Source organism: Anolis carolinensis, unplaced genomic scaffold (assembly GCF_035594765.1).
Source record: "Anolis carolinensis isolate JA03-04 unplaced genomic scaffold, rAnoCar3.1.pri scaffold_7, whole genome shotgun sequence".
NCBI classification, from domain to species: Eukaryota; Metazoa; Chordata; class Lepidosauria; order Squamata; family Dactyloidae; genus Anolis; species Anolis carolinensis.
Window position 1 is genome coordinate 27933389 of NW_026943818.1, and position 19397 is coordinate 27952785.

Genomic DNA, 19397 nt, shown 5'->3' on the forward strand with positions numbered 1-19397 from the left:
GTTAAACCATGGATCTCTGTTTAGTTGACTTTCCAGATGTTCCAACCAATGTTGATCTGGATCTCGGTATAGTTGACTTTCCAGATGTTAAACCATGGATCGGTTTAGTTGACTTTCCAGATGTTCCAGCCATTGTTAAGATGGATCTCGGTATAGTTGACTTTCCAGATGTTAAACCATGGATCGGTTTAGTTGACTTTCCAGATATTCCAGCCATTGTTAAGATGGATCTCTGTTTAGTTGACTTTCCAGATGTTCCAACCAATGTTGATCTGGATCTCGGTATAGTTGACTTTCCAGATGTTAAACCATGGATCGCTTTAGTTGACTTTCCAGATGTTCCAGCCATTGTTAAGATGGATCTCTGTTTAGTTGACTTTCCAGATGTTTCAGCCATTGTTGATCTGGATCTCGGTTTAGTTGACTTTCCAGATGTTCAACCATTCTTCAGATGGATCTCAGTTTAGTTGACTTTCCAGACGTTAAACCATGGATCGGTTTAGTTGACTTTCCAGATGTTCAACCATTGTTCAGATGGATCTCGGTTTAGTTGACTTTCCAGATGTTCAACCATTGTTCAGGTGGATCTCGGTTTAGTTGACATTCCAGATGTTAAACCATTGTTCAGGTGGATCTCGGTTTAGTTGACATTCCAGATGTTAAACCATGGATTGGTTTAGTTGACTTTCCAGATGTTCAACCATTGTTCAGATGGATCTCAGTTTAGTTGACTTTCCAGATGTTCAACCATTGTTCAGATGGATCTCGGTTTAGTTGATTTTCCAGATGTTCAACCATGGATCGGTTTAGTTGACTTTCCAGATGTTCAACCATTGTTCAGGTGGATCTCAGTTTAGTTGACTTTCCAGATGTTCAAACATTGTTCAGATGGATCTCGGTTTAGTTGACTTTCCAGATGTTCAACCATTGTTCAGATGGATCTCAGTTTAGTTGACTTTCCAGATGTTTAACCATTGTTCAGATAACTGAGACTCTATTATTATTATTATTATTATTATTATTATTATGCAAGTAATACTACTACTACTAGTATTACTGCTATTATTATGTGAGCTATACTTCTAAAATTAGTATTACTGCAAGTATTATTATGGGGGGGGGGGGGCCCTGGTGGCTCAGTGTGTTAAAGCGCTGAGCTGCTGAACTCGCAGACCGAAAGGTCCCAGGTTCAAATCCCGGGAGCGGGGTGAGCTCCCACTATTAGCCCCAGCTCCTGCCAACCTAGCAGTTCGAAAACATGCCAATGTGAGTAGAGCAATAGGGAAGGTAACAGCGCTCCATGCAGTCATGCCAGTGGCCACATGACCTTGGAGGTGTCTACGGACAACGCCGGCTCTTCGGCTTAGAAATGGAGATGAGCACCAACCCCCAGAGTCGGACACGACTGGACATAACATCAGGGGAAACTTTTACCTTTACCTATTATTATAGGAGTAATACTAGTGATAGTATTGTTGTTGATTGCTATTGTTGTTCTTGATACCGTTCAAAACATTCAGCACCAACTACCTTGCGGCCTCAGTAACTTATCTTTAATGTCCGTGCCTTTTTGGCCACTTCTTCCCCCGTTTTCGACACTCAAAAATAACCGGAGAGAGAAATTATTTTTAAGATCGGAGACTCGCAACGCCCCCGCACCTGATGCCAGGCCTGGAGCCTCTTATTTCGGAGGCCTAGTTTCTTTTAAAAGGCATATAAGGCGGCGGGTGACCCGGTAGCTCCGAAGCGAATGTCTCCGGTCAGAAACGCAGGCCGAAAAACCCGAGAAAATGCTGGTTTTTTGTGCACTATCCCGAACCATCCGGACCTGGCGCTTTCCCTAGTTTTGTGACATCAACTCCACCTTTTGCCGTTTTCCTTTGTCGGCTTCTTCTCATTTCCTCTGCGATTGACTGCTTTCTGAGAGTGCTGGAACTTTATTAGATTTTCCACTGTGTTTTATACATCCATTAAGGAGACACAAAACACTTTGGGAGGGAGAGAACGAGGCGGTGGATTTAAGAAAGGAGTTCCGGGCACGTTTCCCACTCAGGCTGAATCAAATCTTTTATTATCCAGGCCGCAAAAATAGTAGGAAGATGTGCTGTTATGTGGTCTCTCTCTTTTGTATGTTTAGGAAAGGGTTAAGGGAGAGGCAGTGGGCAGGGTCATGCAAATTCCACGCCATTGGAGAGCGACAGGAAAATTGAGATGTGGATTGCTATGACCTGTATTATCCTTAGAGTTTTCGTGGCTCCTCGGTGTTACCAGGTGAGAGTATAGCGGAATCAGTAGCATCCAGTTAACACCATGTGCAAAGGACTCAGACCAGGCAGAGGAATTTAAAAGAACAAAGGAAACTTTACTCTTGCTCGTTGAGTTGAAATACAAAACAGTTCTGCAATCGTACAATGTCCATGTAGTTGCATAAGATCAATAACCAATCAATCAGCATCAATATATACAGCATAGCATATTCAAAAATGCTACTTGACCGTAGCTAGAGAGAGACTGTCTTTTTCTGTGCTCTCTCTTGAAGCCCAGATTTCCAACTGACATTCTCAGCCACCTGCCATCAAACAGATACATTGTTTTAGGCGTGGCTTTGCCTCTGCAAAAAGGTTGAGCTCTTTTGCAGAGTTCCCTTTGCAAACCAACTTTGCAAGGATTTCTTTACACACACACACACATAGCAATTTGGCGCAATACTCGGGACTGTGGGTTAAAGTAGTTTGTGGAGACCGTCTGTGTAAGTGGACACTTCCACCACATACATACAAATTTTTACTATTATTATTATTAACTTTATTTATACCTGGCCGGGCTGTGGCGCACCTGGTTAGTAGCCAGCTGCAATAAATCACTACTGACCGAGAGGTCACGATCGAACCCGGGTCGTGTAAATGGACACTTCCACCACATACATACAAATTTTCACTATTATTATTATTATTATTAAATTTATTTATACCTGGCCGGGCTGTGGCGCACCTGGTTAGTAGCCAGCTGCAATAAATCACTACTGACCGAGAGGTCACGATCGAACCCGGGTCGTGTAAATGGACACTTCCACCACATACATACAAATTTTTACTATTATTATTATTATTATTAAATTTATTTATACCTGGCCGGGCTGTGGCGCACCTGGTTAGTAGCCAGCTGCAATAAATCACTACTGACCGAGAGGTCACGATCGAACCCGGGTCGTGTAAATGGACACTTCCACCACATACATACAAATTTTCACTATTATTATTATTATTATTAAATTTATTTATACCTGGCCGGGCTGTGGCGCACCTGGTTAGTAGCCAGCTGCAATAAATCACTACTGACCGAGAGGTCTCGATCGAACCCGGGTCGTGTAAATGGACACTTCCACCACATACATACAAATTTTTACTATTATTATTATTATTATTAAATTTATTTATACCTGGCCGGGCTGTGGCGCACCTGGTTAGTAGCCAGCTGCAATAAATCACTACTGACCGAGAGGTCTCGATCGAACCCGGGTCGTGTAAATGGACACTTCCACCACATACATACAAATTTTTACTATTATTATTATTATTATTAAATTTATTTATACCTGGCCGGGCTGTGGCGCACCTGGTTAGTAGCCAGCTGCAATAAATCACTACTGACCGAGAGGTCTCGATCGAACCCGGGTCGTGTAAATGGACACTTCCACCACATACATACAAATTTTTACTATTATTATTATTATTATTAAATTTATTTATACCTGGCCGGGCTGTGGCGCACCTGGTTAGTAGCCAGCTGCAATAAATCACTACTGACCGAGAGGTCACGATCGAACCCGGGTTGTGTAAATGGACACTTCCACCACATACATACAAATTTTCACTATTATTATTATTATTATTAAATTTATTTATACCTGGCCGGGCTGTGGCGCACCTGGTTAGTAGCCAGCTGCAATAAATCACTACTGACCGAGAGGTCACGATCGAACCCGGGTCGTGTAAATGGACACTTCCACCACATACATACAAATTTTCACTATTATTATTATTATTATTAAATTTATTTATACCTGGCCGGGCTGTGGCGCACCTGGTTAGTAGCCAGCTGCAATAAATCACTACTGACCGAGAGGTCACGATCGAAGCCTGGGTCGGGTTAAGCCCCTGACCATTAATAGCCTCACTCGCTGTTGACCTAAGCAGCCCAAAAGACAGTTGCATCTGTCAAGTAGGAAATTTATGTACCACTTTATTGACCGTAACAAAGTGAACTTGAACTAGGTACTGCTTTATGCGGGGAGGCTAATTTGACTACCGTATATACTCGAGTATAAGCCGAGTTTTTCAGCCCTTTTTTTAGGACTGAAAAAGCCCCCCTCGGCTTATACTCAGGTGAGGGTCCTGGTTGGCTTATATTTGGGTGGGCTTATACTTGAGAATATATGGTACATTCATTATTTTTCTCTATTATTATTGATATTACTGTATTACATTTATTTTACTCTATTTTTATTATTGATGCATTATTTCACTCTGATATTATTGTTACTACATTTATTATTTTGCTATATTTATTATTCTTACATTATTATTATTATTATTAAGAAGCTACCTAAGCACATTTACATTGAAGAAGATGAGAATAATGATTTAGAGTTGGAAAGTTTTATCTTAATATTCAAAAACATTTCATCTACTGATTAATTTTATTGGTACTGTATTTGGGTGGGCTTATACTCGAGTATATGTGGTACATTTATTATATTTCTCTATTACTATAAATTATTATTTTTCTACTATTATTATTATAAATGCTGTAAAATAAATAAATAAATTATTATTGATATTATTACATTTATTGTTCTATTCTATTATTATCATTACATTTATTATGTTACACTATTATTGTTACTATTACATTTATTTTACTCTATTTTTATTATTGTTGATACATTATTTCACTCTGATATTATTGTTATTATATTTATTATTTTACTATATTTATTATTCTTACATTATTATTATCATTATTAAGTGGCTACATAAGCTCATTTACATTGAAGAAGATGAGAATAATGATTTAATTAGAGTTGGACAGTTTTATCTTAATACAGTAGAGTCTCACTTATCCAACATTCGCTTATCCAACGTTCTGGATTATCCAACGCATTTTTGTAGTCAATGTTTTCAATACATTGTGATATTTTGGTGCTAAATTCATAAATACAGTAATTACTACATAGTATTACTGCGTATTGAATTCATTTTTCTGTCAAATTTGTTGTTTAACATGATGTTTTGGTGCATAATTTGAAAAATCATAACCTAATTTGATGTTTAATAGGCTTTTCCTTAATCCCTCCTTATTATCCAACATATTCGCTTATCCAACGTTCTGCTGGCCCGTTTATGTTGGATAAGTGAGACTCTACTGTGTTGCATGTATTGTTCTATTCTATTATTATCATTACATTTATTATGTTACACTATTATTATTGTTACTATTACATTTATTTTACTCTATTTTTTATTATTGTTGATACATTATTTCACTCTGATATTATTGTTATTACATTTATTATTTTACTATATTTATTATTCTTACATTATTATTATTATTATTAAGAGGCTACATAAGCACATTTACATTGAAGAAGATGAGAATTATGATTTAATTAGAGTTGGACAGTTTTATCTGAATATTCAAAAACATTTCATCTACTGATTAATTTAATTTTATTGGTATCAATTTTTATTATTTTACTCTGTTATTATTGTTGCTATTACATTTATTTTACTCTATTTATTAGTATTGATACATTTATTATTTCACCCTCATACTGTTGTTGTTATTACATTTAATATTTTACTGTATTTATTATTATTCTTACATGTATTATTTTACTCTATTATTATGAAAAGGATACATAAGCACATTTACATTGAAGAAGATGAGAATAATGATTTAATTAGAGTTGGACAGTTTTATCTGAATATTCAAAAACATTTCATCTACTGATTAATTTTATTGGTATCTATTTTTATTTCTGAAATGTAACACTCGGCTTATACTTCAGTCAGTGTTTTCCCAGTTGTTTGTGGTAAAAGTAGATGCCTTGGCTTATATTCGGGTCGGCTTACGCTCGCGTATCTACGGTAATTTACAACACCATGAAATTGTCAGCAAGGTGCAGAAAGGAATGAGGAAGTCCTACCATCAAGGACTCGGTGTCACAAGTGGATGGTGAAGCGGTAGCCCGTCTCAGTGTGACAACGGGATGGCTTTGAACTTCAGCCCCAATTTTAACTCCCTGTTCCCTCTTGATAGCATCCTTAAAAGTTCGTACCGAAACCCAGGACGGATTCCCCCATTGCTTAATTCTCTACTCTGTGCTGTTGTTTTGCCTCCATTTGAGCCCGTCCTCCTCTGCTTTGCCTGGTGTTTTTGCGCCTGTGTTTCCTCCTCCTCCGAAGCCTCTTTTCTCTGCCAGGAGAGCGGGAAGGCGCAGCAACACTTAGCCGGCTGGCCGGGCCCATTAGCGCATTCCCGGAATGGGTTTCCGACAGCCGCGGATGACTTAACATTAATCCCCGACTGTTTTAAAAATTGCGTTGTCAAAAGGCTTTCACGGCCGGAATCACGGGGTTGCTTCTGGGCTGTATGGCCTTGTCCCAGCAGCATTCTCTCCTGACATTTCACCTACACCTGTGGCTAATGGCACCCTCTGAGGTTCTGTTGCTAGTGAGGCAAGTGGGGTGTAATATGTATCTGTGGAGTGGTGTCCAGGGTGGGAGGAAGACCCCTTGTCTGAAGCCAGGGTCAACATTGGTATTGGCAAGCTCGATAAGTATTAAGTCGCCGTCGCTCAGTGAGGGTATTTGCACAGAGGGAGCTGGCTTATATTTATTTATTTACAGTACAGTAGAGTCTCACTTATCCAAGCCTCGCTTATCCAATGTTCTGGATTATCCAGCGCATTTTTGTAGTCAATGTTTTCAATATATCGTGATATTTTGGTGCTAAATTCGTAAATACAGTAATTACAACATAACATTACTGCGTATTGAACTGCTTTTTCTGTCAAATTTGTTGTAAAACATGATGTTTTGGTGCTCAATTTGTAAAATCATAACCTAATTTGATGTTTAATAGGCTTTTCCTTAATCCCTCCTTATTATCCAAGATATTCGCTTATCCAAGCTTCTGCCGGCCCGTTTAGCTTGGATAAGTGAGACTCTACTGTATTTATAAACAAAGACAACAGAGGCTATTTAACATTTTCCAGCTTCCGGCTTCATGAGGGTATGCTCGATTCCGGCCACAGGGGGGAGCTGCCGCTTCATCATCCACTGTGACCCCCGAGCCCTTGATGGTAGTACTTCCTCATTTACGTGTGCCACTGGCAACTTTATGGTGTTGTAAATGAGTTAAATTAGCCTCCCCACATAAACGTTCGTACTTGACAGATGCAACTGCCTTTCGGGTTGCTTAGGTCGACAACGAGCTAGGCTATTTAATGGCCAGGCACTCAATCCGATCACTTAAACCTGACCAAGCAAACATGAGATCGTGCCTCGCACACCTGGGTTTCCATGTGTGACACCCGAGTCCTTGATGGATTACTTCCTCATTCTTCTGCACGCACATTTTTATGGTGACGCCAGTTAAATTAGCCTCCCTGCATAAAGCAGTACCTAAATTTCCTACTCGACGGATACAATTGTCTTTCAGGTTGCTTAGGTCAACAACGAGCTAGGCTGTTTAATGGTTGGGGACTCAATCCGACCCGGGCTTGCAACCCATGATCTCTCGGTCAGTAGTGATTTATTGCAACTGGTGCAATACTTCATCATCCACTGTGACCCCCGAGCCCTTGATGGTAGTACTTCCTCATTTACGTGTGCCGCTGGCAATTTTATGGTGTTGTAAATGAGTTAAATTAGCCTCCCCACATAAATTTTCGTACTTGACAGATGCGACTGCCTTTCGGGTTGCTTAGGTCGACAACGAGGTAGGCTATTTAATGGCCGGGCACTCAATCCGGTCACTTAAACCTGACCAAGCAAACATGCGATCGTGCCTTGCACACCTGGGTTTCCATGTGTGACACCCGAGTCCTTGATGGAATACGTCCTCATTCTTCTCAATGCAGCTGCACCACAGCCCGACCCAACAACCGAGTTACTTCTATACAGATACCCTCACTGATTCGGTGGTCAGTTAGGCCCCCTTCCAACCGTACGATTCCATCTTTCATTGTTTTGGACACGTTTGCCTTTTCTGGAGGGGAAAAAAGAGGTGATTTTCCTATCTTCTGCAAGCTGTTCTTTCACCGGGATGCAAGGAGACAGATGTCTTCTCCAAATGGCTTGGGGAAAATAAAGCAAGATCTCCTACCCGGTCCGGTGCTCGAATCGGAGAGCCGTGCTTCTCTCCATCTGCTCCCGAAGACGGAGGCTGCTCAGCCTTGGGAGATGTAACACCTTTTCTGTCTCGAGTCATTAACCACGTGTATTTATATCTCTCCACACCTTGCCTAAACCTCAGTTCTCAGTTTGGTGTTTCTCTCCCTTGATCGGGTTCGGTTGTGGATCCGCACGGGAGGAAGTGAGGATGGAAAAGTGGGAGACCAGGGTCCAAAAGCTGTTGATCTTGTTGATCAGTCCATTTCTCGACGGTCTCCGAATCTTGTTGATCAGTCTGTTTCTCGCCAGTCTCCGAATCTTGTTGATCAGTTTGTTTCTTACCAATCTTCAGATCTTGTTGATCAGTCCGTTTCTTACCGATCTTCAGATCTTGTTGATTAGTCTGTTTCTTACCGATCTTCAGATCTTGTTGATCAGTCCGTTTCTTACCGATCTTCAGATCTTGTTGATCAGTCCGTTTCTTACCAATCTTCAGATCTTGTTGATCAGTCTGTTTCTTACCGATCTTCAGATCTTGTTGATCAGTCCGTTTCTTACCAATCTTCAGATCTTGTTGATCAGTCTGTTTCTTACCGATCTTCAGATCTTGTTGATCAGTCCGTTTCTTACCGATCTTCAGATCTTGTTGATCAGTCTGTTTCTTACCGATCTTCAGATCTTGTTGATCAGTCCGTTTCTTACCGATCTTCAGATCTTGTTGATCAGTCCGTTTCTTGCTGGTCTCCGAATCTTGTTGATCAGTCTGTTTCTCGCCGGTCTCCAAATCTTGATCAGTCTGTTTCTTACCTTGAGCGAGTCATGCTCTCTGTTGCATTCTGACCTTGAGACCCCTTTTCACCCTGGGTTTCGAGGACTTCCCACGGAAGCAACATTGGAATCCAAAACATCCTTTTACCTCATCTTCACGGAAACGTGATGCCAGTTTTATCATATTTATTTACTATTATGTGTTTTATTTAACTTACTATATGATGTGTAAACTGTTAATGTGGGATTTGTGTATAGATAGTGTTTAAATGCAATTTGTGTCTTGGTTTGTATTGCATACTGATTGCATCATCCAGAGTGTGCTATAGTTTGTAAAGAGTTAATTACTGAGAAGCTGTGATGACCTTGATGTGTGGCTGGAACTGGGGAGTGTCCAGACACAAGTGTGTGTGCATTGCTGATTGCATCAGTTCTGTTCTGTGTTGAATGCTGTCTGCCTGTGTCTATTGTCTGCAAGTCTGTTTGTCTTGTACAGTAAGACTTTGTATATAGTTTTACCAAAGTCTCTTGATGTCTCTTCGTTCTCCATTCCACTGACTCCATTCAACTGCTGCTGTGCTGCGTAAATTACTCTGACAATTGGTTATGGACCCATAACATCACTCAATTTAAGCCCAAGCCTGACCAAGCAAACATGAGATTGTGCCTCACACACCTGGGTTTTGAGGACTTCCCATGGAATCACCATTGGAATCCAAAACATCCTCTAACCTCATCTTCACGGAAACGTGATGCTAGTTTTATCATATTTATTTACTGTTACAAGTGTTTTATTTAACTTACTATATGGCAGTGATGGCCAACCTATGACACGCGTGTCAGCACTGACACACCTAGCCATTTTTGCTGACACGCTGCCTCATGCAGATTGATTAGATGACTAGGTCTTTTGTGGCCAAATTTGGTGTGATTTGGTCCAGTGGTTTTGTTGTTTACTTCATGGGAATTATGCACATTACATTATATATATATATATATATATATATATATATATACACACACACACACACACACACACACACACACTAGCTGTGCCCGGCCACGCGTTGCTGTGGCGAAGTCTGGTGGTATGGGAAATCAAGTATTGAGGAATTGGTGGTAGTTAAGGTAAAGGGTAAATGTTTTCTCCTGACATTGTCCAGTCATGTCTCACTCTGGGGGTTGGGGCTCATCTCCATTTCTAAGCTGAAGAGCCGGTGTTGTCCGTAGACTCCTCCAAGGTCATGTGTGGGCGGAGTTTAGCCTTCTAACTGGCAGCAATTGGATAAAAACAAGTCTTCCTCTCCCTCTAATTAGGACTTTATTTTTCTTTTCTTTTTGTTGTATCAACCTAGAGGCGTGAATGATGGGTTGTGTTGTCAAATTTCGAGGTTGGGGGGCCTGTAGTTTTGTTGTTTTGTCCACTGCCCTGATGCCATCACTCTTTTATATATATATATATATATATATATATATATATATATATATATATAATATTATATCATATTATTCTATTATTATTGCAGTATATTATAATATTAATAATATTATATTATTATAATATTATTATTCATGACTACATTGAAACTAGAATAGAGAGAAATCAGCGTGGAAACTGCAAGAGGTACCATAGATTGTTGTACGTGGAAATAAGGGTAGTAAATAGTTTTTGATTTATTGAATACAGTTATATATAACAATTATATATTTTTTGTTATTTAAACCATACATATTGCGAAATTATTGTTTTATTCTCTCGAAGTGACACACCACCCAAGTCATGCTAGGTTTTTTGGTGAATTTTGACACACCAAGCGCAAAAGGTTGCCCATCACTGCTATATGGTTTGTAAACATCACTCAATTTAAGCCCAAGCCTGACCAAGCAAACATGAGATTGTGCCTCACACACCTGGGTTTCGAGGACTTCCCATGGAATCACCATTGGAATCCAAAACATCCACTTACCTCATCTTCACGGAAACGTGATGCCAGTTTTATCATATTTACTACTAGCTTGGGGACCCGGCGGTGCCCGGGTCATTTGAGAAAGGCTTTGTTTGCCTGTGTTCCAAGTTTAGTCTAGGTCCAGGGTCAGTGGGGTTCAGTGGGTGCAGGTGAACTATAGCTCCCATATGATAGTCCCATCATCGATGGTCCATGCCACTCCAAACAACACCAGGATGTATAGTAGGTCATGGGGACTGTATGTGTCAAGTTTGGTCTTGATCAGACATTGGTGGGGGTTGCAGTGGTCTCAGGAAGTGAGTGAAGATACTGCAGTTCCCATCATCCATGGTCCAAACTCTTCCAATTCACACCAGGATGTAGAGTGGGTCATGGGGCCTCTGTGTGGCAAGTGTGGTAGTGATTCATCGTTGGTGAGAGTCACAGTGCTGCAAGGAAGCCAGTGAAGGTATTGCAAGTCCCATCATCCATGGTAAATCCTCCCCCAAACTGCACCAGGGAGTAAAGGGGGTCATGAGGGTTCTGTCTGCCAAGTTTGGTTTAGTTATGTCACTGATGGGCATTGCAGTGGCCTGTGGGAGTCATAGCGATTGAAAGTACTACATATCCCATCACCCATGGTCCAAACTCTTCCAATTCACACCAGGACGTAGAGTGGGTCATGGGGCCTCTGTGTGGCAAGTGTGGTAGTGATTCATCGTTGGTGAGAGTCACAGTGCTGTAAGGAAGCCAGTGAAGGTATTGCAAGTCCCATCATCCATGGTATATCCTCCCTCAAACTGCACCAGGGAGTAAAGGGGCTCATGAGGGTTCTGTCTGCCGAGTTTGGTTTAGTTATGTCACTGGTGGGCATCCCAGTGGCCTGTGGGAGTCAACATCTCTCTTGATCCTTCTCCCCATTTGGGATCCAGGCCGCCGGCTCTTCGTTTCAGCGACGCCTCGTCCTGTATTTAAATATATCGACATATTTGTTGTCAGGCCTCCCTCTTTCTATCCAGGTGAGACTTCGTGTTCTCACCTGAGGGGGTTGGGGAGCTCCCACTTGGTCTAAAAAAAGGGAAAAGCGTGGCAAACTCTCTCTGAAGTTGGTACGTTTCGGTGTCGCTTTGCTTGCCGTTAATTGCTCCATTTTCTAATGCACCCGGGGCTCAATTATTTCAGCACCGCCACTGCTCTCTCTGAAGTCCCGGCTTCAAATAATGATGATAACACTACTGATCCGGATCAAATAGACCTAAAGGCAGATCCAAGAATCTGGGTCAGTTCGGAGGCGTTTTTGTTCATCGATCTGTTTCTTACCGATCTTCAGATCTTGTTGATCAGTCCGTTTCTTGCTGGTCTCCGAATCTTGTTGATCAGTCTGTTTCTCGCCAGTCTCCGAATAATAATAATAAATAAACTTTATTTTTATATCCCGCCCCATCTCCCCGAAGGGACTCGGGGCGGCTCACAACAGGGACAAGCCCGAAACAACAACACAACATATCAACTCCGAATCTTGTTGATCAGTCTGTTTCTCGCCAGTCTCTGAATCTCGTTTATCGATCCATTTCTCACCGGTCTCAGAATCTTGTTGTTCAGTCTGTTTCTCGCCTTTCTCCGAATCTCGTTTATCGATCCGTTTCTCGTCGGTCTCAGAATCTTTTTGATCAGTCTGTTTCTCGCCGGTCTCCGAATCTCGTTTATCGATCCGTTTCTCGCCAGTCTCAGAATCTTGTTGATCAGTCTGTTTCTTACCGATCTTCAGATCTTGTTGATCAGTCCGTTTCTCACCGGTCTCCGAATCTCGTTTATCGATCCGTTTCTCGCCAGTCTCCGAATCTTGTTGATCAGTCTGTTTCTCGCCGGTCTCCGAATCTCGTTTATCGATCCGTTTCTCATCGGTCTCAGAATCTTGTTGATCAGTCTGTTTCTCGCCGGTCTCCGAATCTCGTTTATCGATCCGTTTCTCGCCAGTCGCAGAATCTTGTTGATCAGTCTGTTTCTTACCGATCTTCAGATCTTGTTGATCAGTCTGTTTCTCGCCGGTCTCCGAATCTCGTTTATCGATCCGTTTCTCGCCAGTCGCAGAATCTTGTTGATCAGTCTGTTTCTTACCGATCTTCAGATCTTGTTGATCAGTCTGTTTCTCGCCGGTCTCCGAATCTCGTTTATCGATCCGTTTCTCGCCAGTCTCAGAATCTTGTTGATCAGTCTGTTTCTTACCGATCTTCAGATCTTGTTGATCAGTCTGTTTCTCGCCGGCCTCCGAATCTCGTTTATCGATCCGTTTCTCGCCAGTCTCAGAATCTTGTTGATCAGTCTGTTTCTTACCGATCTTCAGATCTTGTTGATCAGTCCATTTCTCGCCGGTCTCCAAATCTTGTTGATCTGTCTGTTTCTCGCCGGTCTCCGAATCTCGTTGATCGATCCATTTCTTGCCGGTCTCCGAATCTTGTTGATCAGTCTGTTTCTCTCCGGTCTCCGAATCTCGTTTATCGATCCGTTTCTCACCGGTCTCAGAATCTTGTTGATCAGTCCGTTTCTCGCGGGTCTCCGAATCTTGTTGATCAGTCTGTTTCTCACCGGTCTCCGAATCTCGTTTATCGATCCGTTTCTCACCGGTCTTCAATGTGGGTTATGAATTGTCCAAAAAATGCCCGTTCCTATTAGTTTTCGGACTTTTGTTTCAACCCCGAAACCAACCTGCGTCATGACTATGAAATAGGATTGAATTGATAGTTAATGGATGCAGCGATAGAGATTTCACAACTAATAGTTTCCATTATCTGCTTACAGAAAGTGGTCACCGTCGGCCAGCTTTGGATTGGTTTAATAATACAGGGAATTGGTATTATTATCAAACTTAGAAGGGCCGTTCAGACTGTTGGTAGATTGTTGTGGTTGTGTTGTGCGCCGTCGGACTCAGGGCGACCCTACGACAACCTTTTCTTTCTCCCTTCCTTCCCTCTCATTTTTGACAACTCTCATCAGAACATTTGTTTTGAAACATTGTGATGGAATTTGGCAGCAAAGCACCAGATGCACTATAACTCACAAGGCAGTCGATACCGTGTCCTCTTAAGTTCAATATCGGGAATCCATATTGTGTGAGTGAAAGACAATTATAGTGTACTAGCTTGGGCATTTGAGAAAGTCGATGTTTTAACTGTCCACAGTGCATAAGGTTGGGGTGAACTACAACTCCCATCATTCCAGGTTAACCCCGAGACATTCCATCAGTACTTAAAGTTTGTTATGTTGGGAAGGTTTGCTTGAGATACATTATCGGTGAGGTTGAGTGTGTTCTCTGACTGTAGGGTGAACTACAACTCCCACTAGGGTGAGTCAGTCCCCTCAGACTCCTCTGGTAGGTTGAGTTAGTCATGGGGGCTCCGTGTGCCAAGTTTGGTCCAATTCCATCTTTGGTGGAGTTCAGAGTGCTCACTGATTGCAGGTGAACTATACATCCCAGTACCTACAACTCCGAAATGTCCAGGCCAATTTCCCTCAAGTATGCACATATGAAGATCAATATTAAATACTGTCGTGATTAAGCATATTTTTTTTTGTTTCCCTTTCAGTTCTGACCGGCTGATTGAAGAAACAATAAGGTAAGACCCCGTGTATTTATAACTATCACCATCCAATGGACCTCTGTACTACAACTCCCATCTAGAGTATGATGGGAGTTGCATCATCTGATAAATGGGCCTTTGTACTACAACTCCCATCTGGAGTATGCAATCAAGGCAAAGAGGCCGGTTCCCCCCACCACGGCATTGCACCCGTTTTGTTTTGATTGTGACAAAACAGGGCCCGTTGTCGTTATCGCTATTTCTTGGCGTTACCTGTTTACCGTGATCAATGGGCCGCCGCTTCGGGGAATTGCCTCCTCTCGGAAATGAAACAAACGGGCCGCCTGTTAATGTTCATTCTCCCCCGCGACAGATTGCAAGGTTGTGCTTTTCTCTTTCTGGCTGACGTGGTTTCCAGCCATTAAGGTTGGAACGAGGTAATCTCCCTCTCGGCCCCAGATTGATTGCGTCGGATGGTTTCAGGGGACGGAGGAGAGTGTTGTTGATGTTGTTGCTGTTGCTGTTGTTGTTGTAATAGAAATGCAAAAACTACAGGTATGTCATTGAAGTGATAGGTAATTCATTTCTATGGATGGATAAATGGATTGATGACTGCTAGATCCATCTCCATGGATGGATGGAGGCATTGATAGATGATCGCTAGCTAGATGGCTTGATAGGTCAATAGGTAGGTAGATGGATGGATGGAGAAATAGATAGATGCTTGCTAGATCCATCTCCATGGATGGATGGAGGCATTGATAGATGATCACTAGCTAGATGGCTTGATAGGGTCAGTAGGTGGATGGATGGATGGATGGATGGATAAATAGATGCTTGCTAGCTCTATCTCCATGGATGGATGGAGGCATAGATAGATGACAGGTAGCTAGATGGGTTGATGGGTCAGTAGGTAGGTAGATGGATGGATGGATAGATAGATAGATAAATAGATGACTGCTAGATCCATCTCCATGGATGGTTGGGGCATAGATAGATGATCTCTAGCTAGATGGCTTGATAGGTCAATAGGTAGGTAGATGGATGGATGGATAGATAGATAGATAGATAGATGCTTGTAGATCTATCTCAATGGACGGATGGAGGCATAGATAGATGATAACTAGCTACATGGGTTGATAGGTCAGTAGGTAGGTAGATGGATGGATGGATAGATAGATAGATAGATAGATGCTTGTAGATCTATCTCAATGGACGGATGGAGGCATAGATAGATGATAACTAGCTACATGGGTTGATAGGTCAGTAGGTAGGTGGATGGATGGATAGATAGATAGATAGATAGATAGATAGATAGATAGATAGATGCTTGTAGATCTATCTCAATGGACGGATGGAGGCATAGATAGATGATAACTAGCTACATGGGTTGATAGGTCAGTAGGTAGGTAGATGGATGGATAGATAGATAGATAGATAGATAGATGCTTGTAGATCTATCTCAATGGACGGATGGAGGCATAGATAGATGATAACTAGCTACATGGGTTGATAGGTCAGTAGGTAGGTGGATGGATGGATAGATAGATAGATAGATAGATAGATAGATGCTTGTAGATCTATCTCAATGGACGGATGGAGGCATAGATAGATGATAACTAGCTACATGGGTTGATAGGTCAGTAGGTAGGTGGATGGATGGATAGATAGATAGATAGATAGATAGATGCTTGTAGATCTATCTCAATGGACGGATGGAGGCATAGATAGATGATAACTAGCTACATGGGTTGATAGGTCAGTAGGTAGGTAGATGGATGGATGGATGGATTGCTAGATCTATCTCCATGGATGGATGGAGGCATAGCTAGATGATAGCTAACTACCTGGATTGGTAGATCAGTAGGTAGGTAGAAGGATGACTGCTAGATCTTTCTCCATGGATGATAGCTAGCTAGATGGGTTGATACGTCAGTAGGTAGGTCAATGGATGGATGGATGGAAGAATGAATAAATAGATGATTGCTAGATCTATTTCCATGGACGGATGGAGGCATAGATAGATGATAGCTAGCTAGATGGGTTGATAGGTCAGTAGGTAGGTAGAAGGATGGATGGATGACTGCTAGATCTTTCTCCATGGACGATAGCTAGCTAGATGGGTTGATAGGTCAGTAGGTAGGTCAGTGGATGGATGGATGGAAGAATGAATAAATAGATGATTGTTAGATCTATCTCCATGGAAGAATGGAGGCATAGCTAGATGATAGCTAGCTAGGTGGGTTGATAGGTCAGTAGGTAGGTAGGTAGGTAGGTGGATGGATAGATAAATGGATAGATGCTTGCTAGATCCATCTCCATGGATGGATGGAGGCATAGCTAGATGATAGCTAGCTAGATGGGTTGATAGGTCAGTAGGTAAGTAGAAGGATGAATGGATGACTGCTAGATCTTTCTCCATGGACGATAGCTAGCTAGATGGGTTGATAGGTCAGCAGGTAGGTAGAAGGATGGAAAAATGAATAAATAGATGATTGCTAGATCTATCTCCATGGACGAATGGAGGCATAGCTAGATGATAGCTAGCTAGGTGGGTTAATTGGTCAGTAGATAGGTAGGTGAATGGATGGCTGGACTGGTGGCCCCCCAAAAATCTATGGGACTGAACGGGAAGGCTATTTGAGAAGACAGATAGAGAAACTGGAGCAGAAAATGTCTCTTCCCCCCTCCTTTTCCCCAAAAGCTCATGGGAGGTTTTTAAGTAGCTGTCGGAAAAGCCTTAATGGCGTCTTCCTTCCTTTCTTTGTTTTCTTTTATTCCCCACTCCTGATTTTTCCCCCTTCCCTTTCATCCCTTTAATGCAACTGGAAAGCGTTTGTCGTTTTCTCGTTGAACATTAGCGCTTGGCCGGCTGCCTTCTGAGCAAGATCGTGACGGGTTGGTGAGAATTGTGTTCAGCAAAGCGTTGGTTTGATAGTTTTTTGCGTTGCCTTGAGTTCGAAAAAAGAGTGGAGCTTCAGAGACTACTCCGTTGTGTGGTTTTTGAATTGCCTTGCCTTTGGAGGAAGGAAGGAGGGAGAATCAGCCTCAAATGGGGGTGCGACTATTATGTGAGGAAAACAAAAAAAAATGCAATTTCGGCACCCAGAAAATGGGTTGTGACTATTATGTGAGGAAAACAAAAAAAAAATTCAATTTCGGTACCCAGAAAATGGGTTGCGACTATTAAGTGAGGAAAACAAAAAAAACTGCAATTTTGGCACTCAAAAAATGGGCATGCGACTATTATGTGAGGAAAACAATTTCGGCACTCAGAAAATGGGTTTGCGACTGTTATGTGAGGAAAACAAAATTTCAATTTCTGCACCCAGAAAATGGGTTGCGACTATTATGTGAGGAAAACAAAAATGCAGTTTAGCACCCAGAAAATGGGTTGCGACTATTATGCGACCATCTGCCCTCGTTTGCTACCAAACAAATAAACGATGCAAACGTTGGTTATAATTAAGATTCTGGACACACCCCCCCCCCCCCGCCCCTCGTTAGTAGAGATTTCTGCTGTCCTTTGAAAAAGTATTATGCAATGTGACCAATTTTTGGCTATTCTTGGCCCCAAAGTCCTTGCGATTCTAGGCCAGGATGCATTAATAATAATCTATACACATAATTAAAGTTAAAAATATGCATGCATGTGTGGGGCTGGGGTGTCCACTTCCACAAATAACTATAGCTCCCACTACTCAGGAGACACCAATGGCTCTCCCTCCAATGACATTGCAGGTTATAGCAAGCGCTCCTAGATTTTCTGTTTTTCCTCCACCACAGACATCCCAGTGTTCCTTATAACGAACATGTCCAAGAGCCCTGCCAATGTCCTCCACAACCACCACACTTCCCACCGCCCAAGTGGTGACAATGTCATCCTTGATTTTCTGTTTTTCCTCCACCACAGACCCCCCAGTGTTTCTTCTCTCCATTGGTGTGAGAAAAACAAAACAAATTGCAATTTCGGTACCCAGAAAATGTGGATGTAACTATTATGTGAGGAAAACAAAAAAAATGCAATTTTGGCACCCAGAAAATGGGTGTGCGACTATTATGCGAGGAAAACAAAAATGCAGTTTCGACACCCAGAAAATGGGGGTGTGACTATTATGTGAGAAAAACAAAAATGCAATTTCGGCACACAGAAAATGGAAGTGCGACTATTACGTGAGGTAAACAAAAATGCAGTTTCGGCACCCAGAAAATGGGTTGCGACTATTATGTGAGGAAAACAAAAATGCAGTTTCGGCACCCAGCAAAATTGGAGTGCGACTATTATGTGAGGAAAACAAAAATGCAATTTCGGATTATTACGTGAGGAAAACAAAAATGCCATTTCGGCACCCAGCAAAATGGGGGTGCAACTATTATGTGAGGAAAACAAAAATGCAGTTTCGGCACCCAGAAAATGGGGTGTGATTATTATGTGAGGAAAACAAAAATGCAATTTCGGCACCCAGCAAAATGAGGGTGCAACTATTATGTGAGGAAAACAAAAATGCAATTTCAGCACCCAGAAAAATGGGGATGCAACTATTATTTGAGGAAAACAAAAATGCAGTTTTGGCACCCAGAAAAATGGGGTGTGACTATTATGTGAGGAAAACAAAAATGCAATTTCAGCACCCAGAAAAATGGAGGTGCGACTATTATGTGAGGAAAACAAAAATGCAATTTCGGCACCCAGAAAACGGGGTGCG

General features: G+C 41.8%; 1 protein-coding gene and 1 long non-coding RNA gene across 3 annotated transcripts in view; both read left to right on the forward strand.

The window, feature by feature from the left end:
• The window catches only part of gosr1 (golgi SNAP receptor complex member 1), a 47609-nt gene that overhangs the window by 15451 nt on the left and 12761 nt on the right, over positions 1-19397 (forward strand). For both annotated transcript variants that reach the window (XM_062960733.1, XM_062960734.1), the window contains exon 7: positions 14698-14727. In XM_062960733.1, coding sequence (XP_062816803.1) covers positions 14698-14727 — 30 coding nt within the window. The remainder of the gene's footprint in view (positions 1-14697; positions 14728-19397) is intronic.
• Positions 14736-17954, forward strand: LOC134293362 (uncharacterized). Its single transcript, XR_010000325.1, has 2 exons — positions 14736-16622; positions 16743-17954. It is a non-coding gene; the product is annotated as an uncharacterized LOC134293362 (long non-coding RNA).